The sequence below is a fragment of the Mercenaria mercenaria genome, chromosome 8 (assembly GCF_021730395.1).
Source record: "Mercenaria mercenaria strain notata chromosome 8, MADL_Memer_1, whole genome shotgun sequence".
NCBI lineage: Eukaryota > Metazoa > Mollusca > Bivalvia > Venerida > Veneridae > Mercenaria > Mercenaria mercenaria.
This window is the reverse complement of record NC_069368.1, coordinates 24969912-24987559: the sequence shown is the minus strand read 5'-3', so window position 1 is coordinate 24987559 and position 17648 is coordinate 24969912. Positions and strand designations below refer to the sequence as shown.

The window sequence follows — 17648 nt, the reverse complement described above, 5'->3', positions numbered from 1 at the left end:
TCACACATTTTGGAAAGAATTAGTATCATTAAATGGATAAAACAAAATGAGTCGCACCATGAGAAAACCAACATAGTGCATTTGCAACCAGCGTGGATCCAGACCAGCCTGCGCATCCACGCAGTCTGGTCAGGATCCATACTGTTCGCTTTCAAATTGCAATTAGAGAAAACGTTAGCGAACAGTATGTATCCTGACCAGACTGCGAAGATGCAGCTGGTCTGGATCTATGCTGGTCGCAAATGCCCTATGTTGGTTTTCTCATGGTGTGGCTCAAATAAAAAAGCATGTCTAGAAAAAACAGCTTACCTGCTGTGTAATTTAAAGAAAACAGAAAAAAATCCATTGAGACCTGAGTAGCTACTAATATGCAGTGGAATTACACTTGACAACAGATATATACAATGTAGGACTGTTTCTGCTCTGGATTTTAAGTTATTAACAACATCACAAGTCATGTTTTAACATTAACCTAACATCCAAGTAACTTTAAAAGTAACAAGAAATGTGTCATCTGGTAAACTTGTAGCAGAAGTTCACAGTAAAGTATGTACTCACAAGTGATATTCTAATGAATTTATGTTAAAACAAGGACAACTTTTGAGGGCTGAACAAAAAAACATCAAAATGTATACTTTTAGAAATAAAGTTACAATTATAGTTTTCCATGGCAGTCGGCCCTCAATCTAATTCCCAAAGAAAAAAAAAGAGGCACAGAAAGAATCTGGTAGAACTTTTTTCTGAAAATAAGAAAGAATTAAATTGTTATAACTTACCGATGTTTCAGTAATTGTGAGCCTCTTTCTGGTTTTATCCTCTTCCTTCCTTCCAGGTATAACTTTCTTCTCTTTATTTTTCTCCTGAAATAGTACATGCTTATTGTTAAACTTGCTTTCACTGCCACCTGTATTACTCAGCCACTTACTTCAACCAGCTACTTGCCTTAAGGAGGTAGGTTACCTTCATATTTGTATGTGCGCATGTCCAACCGGAAGCTAACGTGACGATTTACGACGACGTTTACGACAAACTAAATGTGTTTGTATATTCATTCTTCTGAAAACAAATCATAGACATGTCTTCGATTTGACGCTTTATGGTTTAATAATTCAGAAATAATGAATAAATCCCGCAGAAACGCTTCAAAACAATGTTGCCTTAAAATGACGTCATTGACGTCATGACATTACGTGTCAGTTACCGCGCAAAACTAATAGCTTTTTATCTTAAAAGTACGTAATTCTGTGCATTTTCTTAATTCAAACTATTTTCAAAAAAACATTATTTGCTGAAATATTTGTATGAGTCTTTTGCTCTGAATAATAATCAATATTTTGCTTCTTTTATGTAGTTATATTGAAATGTTATGCGGAATGTAAGAAAGTGGATGATGGTAACCATTGTTATTTGGAATATAGTTGGGTGAGAGGTTACGTGTTACGGCCATTTTCAAATAAAAAATCTAGCAGTTTGATTTCTAATACCTATTTTTCAGGTTCCGTCGATAATTTCTTACTTATATACTAAAACTAAGATCTAAAATTGTTCAAATTTCAGAAGAAAATTGTGGTTTTTTAAATTGAACTGATGTTACCATGGAAACGAAGTCCGTGACCTATGTATCTAAATGTAAAATTCAAAAGCGTTGACACTAGTCTATTTAAAAAACACAGCTTCGGCTTTTTATTTTCATTTCAACAATATCCATGAGAATAATAATAGCATGTTGAACGATTTTTTCATGGCAAATGCCAGACGAGGGGTACTGCTGTAAGTATTCTAAGCTTAGAAATTTGTTTGAATAAATGCAGATAACACGAAAATATAACTTACGTTAGAAATAATATGTTTTAAAGCTACATCAGCTAGAAAGATAATCTTATTCAATATTATTTTATAAGAAATTACGACAAAAAGCAAGATATAAGCCATTTAAAACATCTCTGTTGCCATGGTTACTTTAAACTTTAAGAAAAATAGGGTACCATGTATAGTGCTTGGTATTTTGCTAATAATATTACCCAAATATTCCATGTTGGTCATTACCAGAATGGCACTGAAGCCGTCGAAAACCCCTATTTTTATACATAGTTGTTTAAAAATGAGAGAAAATGCGTTACCATGGAAACACGAGTCCCGCGACATATACATTTTAAGCTTATATTAGAAAGCTAACCTGCATACTAGTAAAATTATAGATTATGCTGACTTCTACGGATATCAATGAAAGTAAAATACACTGAAAAGTGTTAAATATCCGTATTTTCCTTCTTCTGTCAATATGAAATACCTATGGAGGGTCATGTTCTTCAAACCTGGATAAAAATTGAACTTGAAGGGACAGAGACAAACGAAAATAAGATTTTAGCTGTTAAAACTTCATGTTACACGAAATACAAAAAGATGCTGCGGTTCAATTTATTTGAATTTACCCTTGTAACAAGGTAACCTACCTCCTTAAACAGCCATAGAGAACAATATAAATTTGTTGTTGACCTTTGATTCAAATGTCATTCAAAGGTCAGCCAATCAAATTTATAGGGTTAGTCTGACACATACTGACAAGCATCCATATTCATAAGGCTTCTAAGTTTACCGGTAATCTAAAGACATTTTTTTTATAAAGTTTACATGCCTATTTCTATGTTTTCAATACATTTTCTATTCAAAACAAATCTGTGAATATTTGGTAGATGTATATTCCATTTTACTGTTCAGTGAAAATATAAGCTAAATAAACCATAACAAGAGGGCCATGATGGCCCTATATCGCTCACCTGAGTACCATTGCTCTTAATGATAAGATCAAGTTTTGACATAGATCACATAGGCATAAACATTAAATATCATCAGGATAAATATTTTCTTGTAACAGTCACTTTTGACCTATGGGTCATGTACTAGTCAGGGCCAATCTCAATACCAAGTTTGAGGGCCCTAGGCTCAAATGCTGCATTTTTGTATTAAAAGTCATGCTGACCTTTAGCTCGACCTAGGAGTCATGTACTGGTCGAGGCCAAACTCCATAGTTTGAGCATCCTAGGCCCAAGCGTTGACATGTTATAAGGAATTTTGATACAAATGGTCACAGTGACCTTGACCTTTGCCCTCATGTTCATCTACTGCTCAGTATCAACTTCCTAATTAAGTATGAGGGTCCTAGGCCCAAGTGTTGTCGAGTTATTAGGTTATTTGGTACCAATGACCTTCAAGCTATGGGAACCAATATCTTATTGTGATTTAAGTTGTGTGCATGATTTTTTGAAGTTGAATGCAAAATGTAGCATCTATCATGTTCACAAGGTAAAAATTAACATATTTTGGCACTTTCAATGTTCAATCTGGGGCCTAACTCTAGAACCTATGATTGGATCTGATGGATTCATCATGGAATCAAAGATCTAATGTTGTTAAAAGTTTTGTGTATGTCTGTATCAAATAAAAGCATAAATGAACCCTCTATATGGCTGAAAAGGCCAAAATAAAAATTTATGCCCCTTATAAGGGCAGCAACTCTAGAACCCATGATGGAATGTAGCCTGTTTTCTAAAGGAACAGAGATCTTATTGTGATTTAAGTTGTGTGCGAGTATGGTTAAAATTCAATGCTAATTATCGCTTCCATTGTGTTTACAAGGTAAAAATTAGTCTTTTTTTGCACTTTCAAGGGTCAATCAGGGGCCGTAACTCCAGAACATCAATTTGGATCTGATCAATTCTTTATGGAATCCAAGATCTATTGTTGTTAAAGATTTTTTGAAGAAGTTTGTATCAAATCAAAGCATAAATGAGCCACAAAAGCCAAAATAGCAAATTTTGGCCCTTTAAGGGGCCATAACTCTGGCACCCATGATGGGAGCTGGCCAGTTTTCAAAAGTGACCGAGATATTATCAAGTTATGCCCATACAAGTTGTGTGCAAGTTTGATTAAAATCAAATACAAAATGTGGTCTCTATCGTGTTCACAAGGAAATTGTGGACGGACGACGGATGAGATACGATAGACCAAAGGTGATCACAAAAGCTCACAGGTGAGCTGAAAATAGTGTTTGAAATGATAAAAGATCTTTAAACTGATCTTAAATGATTTTTTTCAACCAAGATGCTTTATAAATATTGGCCCTGAATAATATGCTTTCCCTTCCACTAGTTTATATAAATTATACGCTTACTTTCTTTTGTAATTCTAATGACTATTACGAGATCTCTTTGATTTACCAATTACTCTGTCCTTTTTGAGCACTGTATATTTCATATATGAAAACAATCCTTTTCAAGTACGTCTCAAAGCTGACATCTCATGATGCACGCAGCTTCAAATAGTATTTCTTTGTGCAGCAATGTTCGTCTGATTAGCTGCCATATATAAAGAACTACAGTATAACCGGTCTTAAGCAGCCAGTCAAGGGAGTGGGAAAAAGTGGATGCTTACAGCAGGTGGCTGTTTAATGCAGGTAATTTATAGAATGAATGAACATTTTGGGAAATGAGATAATGGCTGCTTAATAGAGGTGACCGCTAAAGCAGGTTTTACTGTACTGCAGTACAGAATTAGCCTATATAAGATTATTTTGTTTGTTGCGTTTAATGTCACACTGACACAATTCTAAATCATATTTGACTTTTCAACATCTGACAGTGGAGGATGACCCCAGTTGCCCCTCTGGGCATTATTTTAGGTGTGAGAGGACACCCTGGTAGAAACATCAACCTTCTATATGTTAGCTGGATGACTTCTTCAAATGAAACAATTCTACATCCAAGCTAGTTTTCCAACCCACAGGGGAAAGAGCCTAGTAAGATAGCGGACCCATATCAGTCAGCAATTTTCACACAATATTATGGTCTGGTATGTATTTGCACACTCTGTGGTCGAAAATGTAGCTCAGGCAAGCACATGGCTGTTTTATATCGGAGTTAGAACACTGAAATAGCTTACATCTAACATTTCATCCAACAGAAATGGCGGACTGTAATAATGGGTCCACTACCATATATAAACCATAGAAAACAAACACTAGAAGTATATCATACCTGTTTTTCAAAGTCTTCCTGGTATGCATCAAAGATTTCCCATTGTGTTACATTGGCAGCGAATACTGCTCGCGGTGGAGGTTCTGTAGCTGTACCTCGTTCCTGCAAAACAGCATTACAAATAGTTTAAAATTACTAACAAAATAATTACGCCAATTGTTTTGCTACTGTTGTTTGTTGTACAATCCAATGGTCACATAATCTCTGTAAATACCTGATTCAGTACCGTTTTAAAAAACTTTGGCAGTAAAAAAACAAAATCTCAGTTGCTTGTTATACTTGTATGCATTTTTCGTTGACATTTGCTAAATAAACTTTTTTCTACAGAAGAGATCAACTTACTTTATGTGTTGTGTTATGTAATACATAAATGTACCAGTAACTGATGTATTTGATGCACATTTTTGGAGAACAAAGTTTTTCCCTGATTCCTCTTCTGGTATTCATATGATATGTCATTCTAAAGAACTCTAGAGGGTAGTAATGGCAACTTTTTAAAATTCAAAACATCTCGGTAAGTGTTTTCCATTTTAGACCCCAAAAAGTTTTTACACTTCCACTCTGGCTTTACTTGTTGATGGACTGTTTAAATTTTTCAGGATATCTTAGTTAGCAATCAAAATTTCCTTGTTTTGTAAAAAATTGGAAAAAAATCTCCATCCCTGGAAATTCACAAAAAAAAAATCTATTACAGATTCTGGAGATGAAATGGTAATAACTGTTTTGCCAGCTGAAGATAAAACAGTCTTGGTGGTTATGACCAGTGGATACAGACATGAAAAACTTAAGACTGTGAGAGTTTTGCAACCTGACAGTGCTATTGCTACTGCACTATGCCAAGAAAAATCTAATAAATTTGTTGTTCCAGTATGAAACTTTTGAAAACTAAGGTAACTTTGTATGACACTTGGAACAGGCAGGTTACAATTCCGTAGTATTAAGGCAGATGATCTGAAATGCCAATTAGCCTATCAATTACATATTCTTTGTATGTGACTTCAGATTTACCAACTGTTACGGTAAGTTTTTTGCTTGTACAGCAACAGTAAGGGCCAAGAATGCCAAAATTTTATACAAGAAAAAAAAACGGAAATTGCAGATGGTCATCAATATTTTAGGCAGAAAGAAGTTTTAAGAACAACATTCTACAAGAGAAAATACAAACCCTATAGGGATTGTTGTAGGTCTGTGAGGCACGTTCACTGTAATTGAACTGATTTGTCAACTTTTTTGAGCCGCCCCCTTCGGTTTGTGCTGGAGCTGGGGTTGAGGCCTCTTCCCTCTGCTCCTCTTTAGCCTGTAAAACAAAGATACTGTAATACACACAAACTTGGCTGTAGAAAATGAGACAGAAAGACAAAATATTATGGGTATAATCAACAGATATGCTACGGATGAGAAATTAGAATCAAATCCAGAATTTTTGCATAATAAATTCACTGCAGTTTTTATACTCCGATTCAACAAAATTACTCAATATATTTAAATTCTATCCTTTTCCGGCTTTTAATTATTATGAAATCCTCAAACATTATGCGATTGCAAAGTTGTTTAGAAGACCAAAAATACAATATCACTGCAATGTGAAATAAAAGCGAAGAAAATATCTACTTGTTACAAAGCAGGACATATCTTGCTTAAAATAATAAATATGTTGTGAAGACACTATGTAAATGAAAGATGACGTACTAAAAAAAAATTGTGGCTCACAAAAAGAAAAATGTTTGTACGAGGAAGAAATAAATGGTACACAAAAACACCGCAGTGAGAAGCTACAATATACTGGTAATACTTCTGGTTTTAGTTCTTGCAAGTTTATTTTAGTGGAAGCTGTCAATGTCCTTTCCTGGGAAAAACTAATACTGGTATCCTATGACATAACCCTAGTGGGGTACGAACCCATGAACTCCTCACTGAGCTGCTGTGACTTACGTCCACTAATCCTTTAATTTTAGTATTGCTTAAGTGAAGTAAATAGCTTGCTGATAAACTATTAGTTGTACGAGTCCACCAATCCATTTACTTTTGGTTTTTGCTTAAGTGTAGTAAATAGCTTGCTGATAAACTATTAGTTGTAAGAGTCCACCAATCCTTTTACTTTTGATTTTTGCTTAACTTTGGCTGTTTCAACATTTCCATATTTCACAAACACTTAAAAAAATACTTAAAGAACAATACATTTTTGATGGACAAAAAGGATTTTTATAATGTGAATGTTTTTAGCAATGTTGATGGCAAGGTTTTCTACCTATCTTCAATGCCAGAGTACAAGCTAAAGCAGAACTAAACCCCACAACTACATTTTAATACCAAAACCTTAGCCTGCTATATTTCTAAAATGGACTGGTCCATCATTTAATTTGGGCAATACAATTTATTTTTCCAAGGGGTGATCACTGAAAACTTACTGACTGAATAGCGAACAGTGCAGACTGATTTTGGTCTGCACTGGCCGCAAAGGCAAAACCACTGCCGCCAGCAGGCTAAAGGTTAAAGTGTTACTGGAATGTTTATTTGGCAAAGTGATGCATAAAAAGCTTTTAGTGAACAAACTTAAAGCAAAAATTATTTTTTTCTTTGAGACAAAAATATTTTGTGAGTTTCTATGAAAATGGGGTTTACAGTACTCTATTGCCAAACATTGTCAGTTTTGCCCTTTTGGCCTTGGTTTGAAATGAACTGGTAAAAGCACTAAGTGGAACCTGATGCAACAATAATTCTTCTAAAGTACATTGTACTAACAACTTACCAACAAGAAAGATAAATGAGCCGCGCCATGAGAAAACCAACATAGTGGGTTTGCGACCAGCATGGATCCAGACCAGCCTGTGCATCCATGCAGTCTGGTCAGGATCCATGCTGTTCGCTTTTAAAGCCTACTGCAATTAGAGAAACTGTTAGCGAACAGCATGGATCCTGACCAGACTGCGCAGATGCGCAGGCTGGTCTGGATCCATGCTGGTCGCAAAGCCACTATGTTGGTTATCCCATGGCACAGCTCAAATAATGTTATACTATAAACAAGATTGGCAAACTGGTGTTGCAACCTTTATACTCTTTATATGCTTAGTATATATTTTCAAACCACCTAACTGCAAAAGGGAAAACTGAAATGACCTTGAAATCGTCCTTTTTTAAAGATTTTTTGCACATGTGTGGACTCTTAACTAGAGTTACAGTTAAACACTGCCGTTAGAGTTGGACTTGGGTATTTCCTACTTTCGGTTTGGAGTCGAATATCAATAATCTGAGATTATTACTGTTACACAATATATTTAGTCTTGATTCATCCCACCCTCATTGCAAATTCAGTTTCTTTCATGGTCAGCATCCTAAGAACATGGAATGTATAAACCCAAGCAGTCCATAGCTGGACAAGCTAAACAAACAATAATTTTGCTGATTGTGAAAGCATCCAAGACAACAAACATTATGATTGTCATGTGTTTACCCTTTTTACACGAGTTGCAAACACACAAGAAAGATAGATATATAGACAGAGTGGGGGATAGACTGACATGTGAAGACAGAAGTTGAAAAAATTTAGATCAAAGTTAATATATAAACCTCGTCCGTGTCTATTGTTGTTTGAACCAGCTAGCAAAATAGTAATAGTGTAATTCAAGTACATTTTGACATCATTTTGGGCAAAAATCATTCACCATCTTTTAGCATCTTAAATTTTATTTTTTAAATTTTAAAAAAAGCTCTTATATTGTCAGATGAAAATAAGGCTTATATGACTTGACTATTCAAACAGATTGAATAACATTTCTCAATATAAACATTAAAACTGAAATATTTTCTCTCGCTGATAAAACATTAACACAAATCCTTTAACAGATAAAGGAAACAATATATTACTTAATATCTCAAATCAAAAAAATCTTATTTTTATTCACGTTTCATTACTTAAAAATAGAGATTAAACCTTGTTCTTGCTTGGTTTCAAGAAAAAATTTCATCACTACTACACAATGTGTATATTTCAACTGTTTGTTTCAGCCAGTATCTGTCATGGCTTCATTTATCAAAGAATATTTTGGACATCTATAATTTAAGTGTTTTATTTTGTTTTGTTGGGTTTAACCCTTAGGCCACACCAAATTGATAAGTTGTTCATCGGATTTTTTTCTGAAAAAATTGAGGCGGCGAGCGAAAAAATAATTTAAATATTTTTTTAGGTTTTTGAGAAAATCAGGAGCGAGCGAAGAGCGAAGAAATATATTTGTCTTCATTTGACTTTGACTGACTAATAAAAACCTTAAAATAGAATGTATAGCCCTTTTAAATTAAAAAGTAAGTCCCCAGGGATTGAGAAAATCTGACCTGCAGACACACACCAAAGCGAACCCATGAAAAAAATGTAATAACATTGTCATACAGTACACTGTAATCAAATAATGCATGCTTTTGAAAATGCTGTTAGAAAATATGTAATAAACAACAATGCATAACCTTACACCATACTTATCACACATAATTATGTGACTTGATGTAGCATTCTTAGCTGACTTTACAAAGTTTTTGATACATCAAATATCTATGCGAGTGTTACTAGATCTGTTAAAGCTTCTTAGAACAGTTATTTACTGACAAAGTCTACACCTGGAGAAACAATATTCTTAAGTCTGAATCTAGACAGAGTTAAGCTCCTTTTTAACATAGAATATTTTTAATTAAGTTTTATATAATGACCAGTAGCTCTGTACTTTCAAAGCTTCTGACTATTATGCCCCTTTTACTGGCAAAGCTCTGATTCAGAAATGTCGAGCATGATGTCTTATGTACAGCTCTTTTTCTAACTTTAAACTTTCATAACATATTAAATTTGTTGAAACAAAGTCTCAATTAAAGTCTGAAATGGAGATTAACGTGCATTAACATTAGTCTACTATATGATTGGAAAATATGAAAATCGAAACTGTTCTGAAAACAACTCATAATGTAAATTCCTTATCCCACCAACTTTCGTATGCTAATGCTGATCATTTGGCAAGGAAAAACAGAAAACAGATAAGTGACATGCATCAATAAGTATTTACCCTTACCAAAATAATGTAGATTGATGTTATCAAATAAATTAGTATGTTTTTCTTCATCCAGTTTTCAATGAAATAAATCGATTTTTTGTAGCATGTAATTTGGTAAACATTTGAAGAAAATGGCGTAATTGCATAAAGGGGAAACAACTTTAATGCAACTAAATATAAGTGTTATGATTTATTACAGACGATGTGTGCGTAGTATGTATTTATTTTGATTAAAATTCATCTGAGAACAATCTAGGACTGAAATTATAAGCATTTATACACTTTTACGTCCGTAAAAAGTAGCGCACCAAAAAAATTTGGATTGATTTTTTTCAATGGGGCGAGCGCAAGCCAAAAACAAAAAAAAATATTTTTTTTGTGTTTCTGAAAATATACGAGCGGCAAATCCGATGAACAACTTTTTAATTTGGCGAGGCCTTACCCTGCTAAATTTCTATAATGAACTTGTCCATCTTTCAATTTGGACAGTACCATTAACTGTTAAAAGGGGTGCTTACCAAAAAGATAGTGACTGAATGGCGGACAGTGCAGACCATGATCAGACTGCACGGATGTGCAGGCTGATCTTGGTCTGCACTGGTCGCAAAGGCAGAATGACTTGCCGCCAGCAGGCTAAGGGTTAAATGTCATACCAACACAGTTATATGCCATATGGCCATTTTCCAGCTTTTGATGGTCGAGGAAGACACAAAGTGCCTCTCCAAGCATTATTTCATTATGGTCAGTCACCTGGGTAAAACCAACAACCTTCCATAAACCAGTTGGATGGCTTCCTCATATGAACAATTCTACGCCCTAAGTGAGGAAACATCAGTGTATCTTCATATATTTGACATATTTCTGTAATGAAATCTTCCAAGAACTCACTAATTAAAGCAGACCAAATTATAATAAATTACCCATAGAACCTTATCTGCAATGGTCTCTTCCATCTTATAACATGTATCACCTTTCAAACTTTTACAATTAATGTAAACACTTACCTCCTCTTTGGCCTCCTCGCCGTCGGCACCGGCACCGGCGGCTCCAGATGCCGCTTCACCAGCTTCGCTTACAGCCTGCTCACTGTGTGCTAGAAATATAATATACATTAACATCAGTCTTTGTAGGAAGATATTTGCTTCTTACAGGTGATGTTAACAGAGGTAATACTGTGATTAAGTTACAGCAACACCCAGCATCTATAAATGCTTCTTAAATTCAAATTATCAACAGATTTGAAGAATTTTCAATTTTCATAAAATTTATTTCATACAGTTATAATATATTTACTTACAGCCACCTTCAGGTACACCAAGTCTTGTACGCTGACGCTGGGCCTCATCTGACTCTTTGTGGATCATGTTACCATCTAGAGCAAAATGGATAGCCAGCTGGTCGACACTTGAAGTCTGTTTGTATTGTCTCTCCTACAAATATGTTTTATTATTACCAAATACGCTCCATAGAAAGTACAATGTTTTTGTCATTCCGTTTCCCTCTATAGTGAATGTTTTTATACTCTGAAGAAATATGCAAAAACATCTCTCGCAAACTAGTTTAAATTTCCATTTTCCCCCTCATAAAACTATATTAAAGTCAACTTGATAGATGTTCATGTCTATGAATGTATAGATCTTGATTCAGAAAAAAAATTATGAAAAATATGTTAAATTACATAAAATTTCCAGGAGTCAAAGTAATTATCACTTCTCCCTACATTTTCAGACTCAACACACTTTAAACATGTATTTAACAATTAAAGAAACACCACAAACAGCTATTCATGCCAAACATGAATCTTCATGGATTTTTTCGAAATTGCATATTACAGCAAAAACAGTTATTCAAATACCAGTAGCCTGTTTTGTTGAAACTGTGAATTCATACCTATCCAATAATTTTTTCATCAGCTGGGCCTTACCTTAAAACTGTATCGGACAATATTCTGTGGAGCATGTGGATTGTTGGCTGTCAGAATCCTTGTGAACTCTTCTTTCAATTCCTGTAAAACAACAGTTCCACTTTAATCCAGGCTGTCCGAAGCAGTGTTTTATTTATCAAATGACAGATATGGGCAAAGATATTACAAACAAAAGAACTGAAACTGGCCCTTTTTTCTCTTCAAACCATGTTTAATCCGAGTCAGTTTTTCAAATATGTAAATTTATGTGTAAAGGATCTCTCATTTGGTTATCGATGAGGTTTAGTGAGAATTTGCTCTATGATCCCACGAGAGTTTCAGATCTATTTTATTTCATAGATCTTTAATATTGGTTTAAACACCATTTCTCAACAGTAGGGGATGTTCCTGGAACAATACTAATTTGTTACATCAGCAAATACCTTACAACGATGATGGACATCACACGCATTGCTTTCATTAAAATACATACATGTATAACATATAATTAATTACTGACATACAAATGGCGCAATAGAAACAAAGGGACCTAACTGGAACTAGGACATAACTTTACAGATATAGGTTAGACCAGCCATTTATTTGAAGTATATTATATATTCAAGTCGACTTCTGTTTGAAGACCACAATGCCTGTAATAATCATCTGACCTGAACACGAAGACACACCTTATACAATGTATAATGATTCTCTTCTTGTTAATGAAGCTTCCTATGAAGTTTGGCTAAATTCCAACCTGTAGATGTTGAGAAATACCCCAGACAAGAATTTCAGGACAGACGAATGCAGCATATGCTCTCCAAGGGGAGCATAAAATATTCAAATAGTCTAGCTAAAAACTGATGAAAATACAATTAGGTGACAATATATTTCATTTTACCTGTTCAGAAAGGTCCAGCTGATCATCTGGCTTCACTAAAGTTTTTGTCTGAAAAAGTAGCACACTAAATATTAAACATCCTTCAACTTTACTTGAATTTACACAGAATTTCCTTCCAAACATACAAATGAGTTCAATATTGTGTCATATATTGTCTAATGCAAGAAAATTACAATCTATTTTTATGCCATCCTAGCAATTCATAGGTACTACGCCATCTTTTTTAACATATTTATCCATCATTTCTTGCAAACGAATTATGCATTTTCACAAAATTATCTCCATGAAATTAAAAATTTTGAAGGGAAAAAAGAAGTCCACAAAACTTACAATGTTCCATTCATCAGCATCAGTGCCATCTCCGGCATCTGTCATGTCATCCCCATCCTGAATAAAATCATAAACGAAACCATTATGATTACATATCAGGCTTCCGGTGTTTTATACAATACAATACAATACAATAAAGGATTCATTTTTACTGATAAACTTTGAATCTGACATATTGGCATCACTTATACAAAGATTTCTCAATTTTTAAAATATTGTAGACAAAAATGCTTCACATAAAATGTATCCAAAAATAAATGCCCCCAAAAGGTTGTTGTGTTTTGCAAAATACGGTTTTAATGCGCACAAAATTTTATGACTGTTGGGCATGATTCCTGATTCTTACACTAAGTCTTGTGACTTGGGGTGATGTAGTTTATACAATTCTAAGTGCACAAAAAGTAGTATTCAATCTTTAAATTTACATTTTTTCAGTAGTCTGCCATAAAAACATGTGGTCAGCTTGCCATGAGTATCAAAAAAAGTAGAATAAATGTCAGGATATTGATCTTTTCATAACCTAACTAGAACAGCCAAAATGACCCACCCATGTTGAATTATAATTCACCTTCCAATTAAAATATAGTTCCTGATTTTAATTTAAAATATTCTTAGACCCAGAATAAAATCATATAGTCATGCTGATTCAATTCAAAAAAAATATTTTAAGCTATAATTAATGTTCTTTTTGAAATTTTTGTACCCAGCATAAAAATTGTAAAATGCCATTTAGTTTATTTTTTTGTAAGAATCACATCAGGCCGCAAATGAAAATGAAAATGTAAACATACAGTGAATTTAAATAATAAACTTAATCAAGGCACAGTACCAAACAATTGGATATCACTTAATCTTTAATCTAATCAATGATAAAACAAAACAATGATTATTTACACATCAATGGCTTGAGCACCAGGGCTGACTAGTCTGTGTTCAGTTCAAAGGAGATAACTCCTGAGGCTATTCAAATTTCGTTTAATTATGTCCCTTTTCTTCTCAAAACACTGGATAATCAGAGCTAAGAAAGACTGGCCAGAATATATAAGAGAAATGATTATAAAAGAATTAAAAAGACTATCTAGTCGAACTCGAGTATTTAGCTCATCTTGTGGCTTCAAGTGATATGTATTTTAATGTAATTAATTAAACTTTTTCATTTAACTGAAAAAATAATTAGTAACTCAGACACAAATCAATCAATCATAATAAATTTTAATAACAAAATCAGAATTTTAATCAATCTAAAAAATCACTCTATTTAAAACTGAAAATTGTTCTTAAAAAAAAACTTGCAAACGATGCTGTAAAACTATGAATCATACTGAACCTGCATATCCTAGCAAAGCATAGCTTAATATTTCATTTTCTGGCCTAGAAACATTAATGACAAAAAAACTATAGGGCCAGAAAAAAACCTGTGAAGGGTTACTAGGGTTACTTCAACAACCAAAACATTGAGCCATTCCATAATGCTTTTTTTTTAAATCTTGGCATTTTAGGGAAATTTTGGCAACATTTGAGCCGTGCCATGAGAAAACCAACATAGTGGCTTTGCGACCAGCATGGATCCAGACCAGCCTGCGCATCCACACAGTCTGGTCAGGATCCATGCTGTTCGCTAACAGTTTCTCCAATTCCAATAGACTTTAAAAGCGAACAGCATGGAGCCTGACCAGACTGCGTGGATGCGCAGGCTGGTCTGGATCCATGCTGGTCGCATACCCACTATGTTGGTTTTCTCATGGCACGGCTCATTTGTTAAAATTCATTCAAAAGAAGTGGTTTGATTTACTGCTGTATTCACTTTTTATGAAACTTCATCCATGAAATAAAAATCAGAGTAAAACAGAAAAGAAAAGATTGCTTGCAAACCTACTGTACTGTTTTCGGTCAAGTCACCCTAACACAGGCTTTTTTTTCCCTGGCCAAATCTGAACATAAACACCTTTATCTAGAGATGTTTGTTTGGTGTTTAAATGCAAAACAGTAACTCAAAAACAATTCAAACATTAATTTGAAGCTTAAAAATGCTCAAAAAAAAATCTTTGTAAATTAGAATTTATCAAGTAATATTCAATGATTAAAGAAAAGCTTATTAAAAGAAAATATATCAATTTTAAAACAATGAACTTGAGCAGTATAATACAGATGTATATAGCAACATTTCTGTAATTACATTTTAAAGTAACTGCCTGATTTTCATCTTTCAACTTATTTCTATATCTATTTCATATACTTTTTGCTACTGTATTTGTAGAAAACAAAGGGAACTGTTACTGTGATACTACAGATCTGAGGTCCAACTTTTATTACAATTTCTATAAAAAAAAACAAGATTCATATAAAAAATCTGATTATTTCTTTAATTAAAAAATGCAACCATTGAGAAAAAAACTATTTTTTCTTTAATATTTAAAAAATGTGAAGATTTCCTCGTGTGATGCACATTTTATGCAATTAACAGAATTAATTCTAACCTTAAATAAAAGCTGTCTTGTTAAATTCATAGAAAAGTGTCTACAGTCAATTTTCCCAAGAGAAACACTGAAAAATGTTATGTAAGTTGACCAAAAGTTTGAAAGTACAATAAAAATTTCAGAAAAGAAATTCTTAAAAGGATCATACTTCAGTGATTATTAGTTATCATGAATAAATGAAAATGATAAACGTTCTCTGTGTGTGGTGTGTAATGGTTTGTGACTGTTTAGCTGTGTGTTATATTTCACAGTTAGTCAAAAAATTCAATAAGTATTAACCACAAATCATCCAACCAAATTTGGATTGTTTTCTTTTCTTTTGAGAATATTAGGTATTTCATTAAAGAAAAGCAAACGTAAATTGGCACTGAAAACTAGAGCTATGACTTAATGTGATTAATACTTCCAGAAACAACTTTGACACAGGGTAAGTAAAATGTTGTGATCATGACATTTTCACTGCCTTTAGGTGTCTCCTTGACAACGAACCTAAGTAACAGACTCTGCAAGTCTTGATGGACATGCGTCACTCCAATGTAACACTTTTACACTCAGTATCTGGGCATATATTAAATGATATATTTGCTTTTATTCTGGATAGGTATTATTTTTTCACCATGTGAAGTTACACTGAAACAAGTTTTTTTTGCAAAGCAGTTTACAGTCAATGTGCAATCACACAGCTATGATGAAAGATGTCAACAAAATTGTAAACACTAAACAAATTTTAAGAAGCACAAAAACAAGACAAACACCAAAAATTAGCAAAAACAGTAATAATGCATTATCTGACACACAGACAGAAAATACTGCTCCAAATCAACAACACAATTTTCTGGCAATTATTTTTTCAAACAAGCATACTTACCTTCTTCTTTCCTGCGGCTTTAGGTTTAGCCGGGGCCTAGTTAAGTAAAGAAAGTAAAGAATATTAATGGTATGTGTAACTTTTATAGAATAGGAAATAATCATACAAACTTACACCACGTATCCTTGTCGTTCGACGTTTCATCATTTCTGATAAACCTCCCATACCACCCTAGTAAAAGAAAATATCAAATAAATGTACATACAATTAAATACATTTTGGAATAAATTATACAGCGGTCTACTGAAAATAAAGATCATTTAGATTCTGCTTCATGTACACATAAAAACAATACAACTGAAGGTAAGGAAGGCTTTTTAATTGTCTACCGGTACATAGCTGCTAGACACAAGTCCAGGTCCTACTTTGAGTATTTCCAGTTTATCATCTGAAGATGGAATAATTATCAAACCTGGAATGACTTTGCAGCCAGCTCTTAGTTTGTTACAAAATGCTGGTCTAACAATTTAAAATAACATTAAACCTAATATGAATAATCCTGTAATTATATAGCAGAACAAATATCTATGAGTTACTACAACTTCAAATATTTCTGATGAATATAAAGGTAAATCTGTACCTGTAAATGGTAATGCAACAGTTACTGAAGTGTCACAGTTTCAACTTGAGGTTTATATCAAGGGCTCTAATTTAGCTAGATTTTTGACAGGCACTTTTTCATTTTTTATTTTTTTTATAGAACTATCACATCATTTGATAGATTTTCAAAAGGCATAACATTATATTTAGGGATTACAGATCTGAAATAGAACTGGGGTCTATAGGATTACAGAAGTTTCACATTTCTATACAAACCTTTAATTACAAATGCAAATCAAAAGAAGACAACATATTACTTATTCAATTCCAAATATTTATAAATATATCTGAATATGTGTAGCAAATAATAATCAGGAATATCAGTATCATACTTGCACTGTATAAGTCACTGCGCATTCAGTTCTAGTGAGAAGTATTATGAGGAAAATGTATACTGTGTACCCTGAAGAATGTCCAACTACATCCTTGCCATTAAATATTAACCATGAGGAGGCATTCAAACCATTGCCAATAAAAAAAAATCTCTAGAGTAGATCTATTTC

General features: G+C 33.5%; 1 protein-coding gene across 4 annotated transcripts in view; it reads right to left on the bottom strand.

Annotated features, from left to right (window-relative positions):
- Nucleotides 1–17648, bottom strand: part of LOC123522847 (dynein intermediate chain 2, ciliary-like) — a 37213-nt gene that overhangs the window by 16402 nt on the left and 3163 nt on the right. For 2 of the 4 annotated variants that reach the window (XM_045300314.2, XM_045300315.2), the window contains exons 2-11: nucleotides 16660–16716; nucleotides 13201–13257; nucleotides 12871–12918; nucleotides 11991–12071; nucleotides 11364–11496; nucleotides 11071–11159; nucleotides 8601–8630; nucleotides 6199–6330; nucleotides 5034–5135; nucleotides 777–860 (exon numbers count right to left, since the gene is read on the bottom strand). In XM_045300314.2, coding sequence (XP_045156249.2) covers nucleotides 777–860; nucleotides 5034–5135; nucleotides 6199–6330; nucleotides 8601–8630; nucleotides 11071–11159; nucleotides 11364–11496; nucleotides 11991–12071; nucleotides 12871–12918; nucleotides 13201–13257; nucleotides 16660–16716 — 813 coding nt within the window. Of the gene's footprint in view, nucleotides 1–776; nucleotides 861–5033; nucleotides 5136–6198; nucleotides 6331–8600; nucleotides 8631–11070; nucleotides 11160–11363; nucleotides 11497–11990; nucleotides 12072–12870; nucleotides 12919–13200; nucleotides 13258–16545; nucleotides 16582–16659; nucleotides 16717–17648 lie in introns of all 4 variants that reach the window. The other 2 variants (XM_045300317.2, XM_045300318.2) reach the window with 2 other exon arrangements.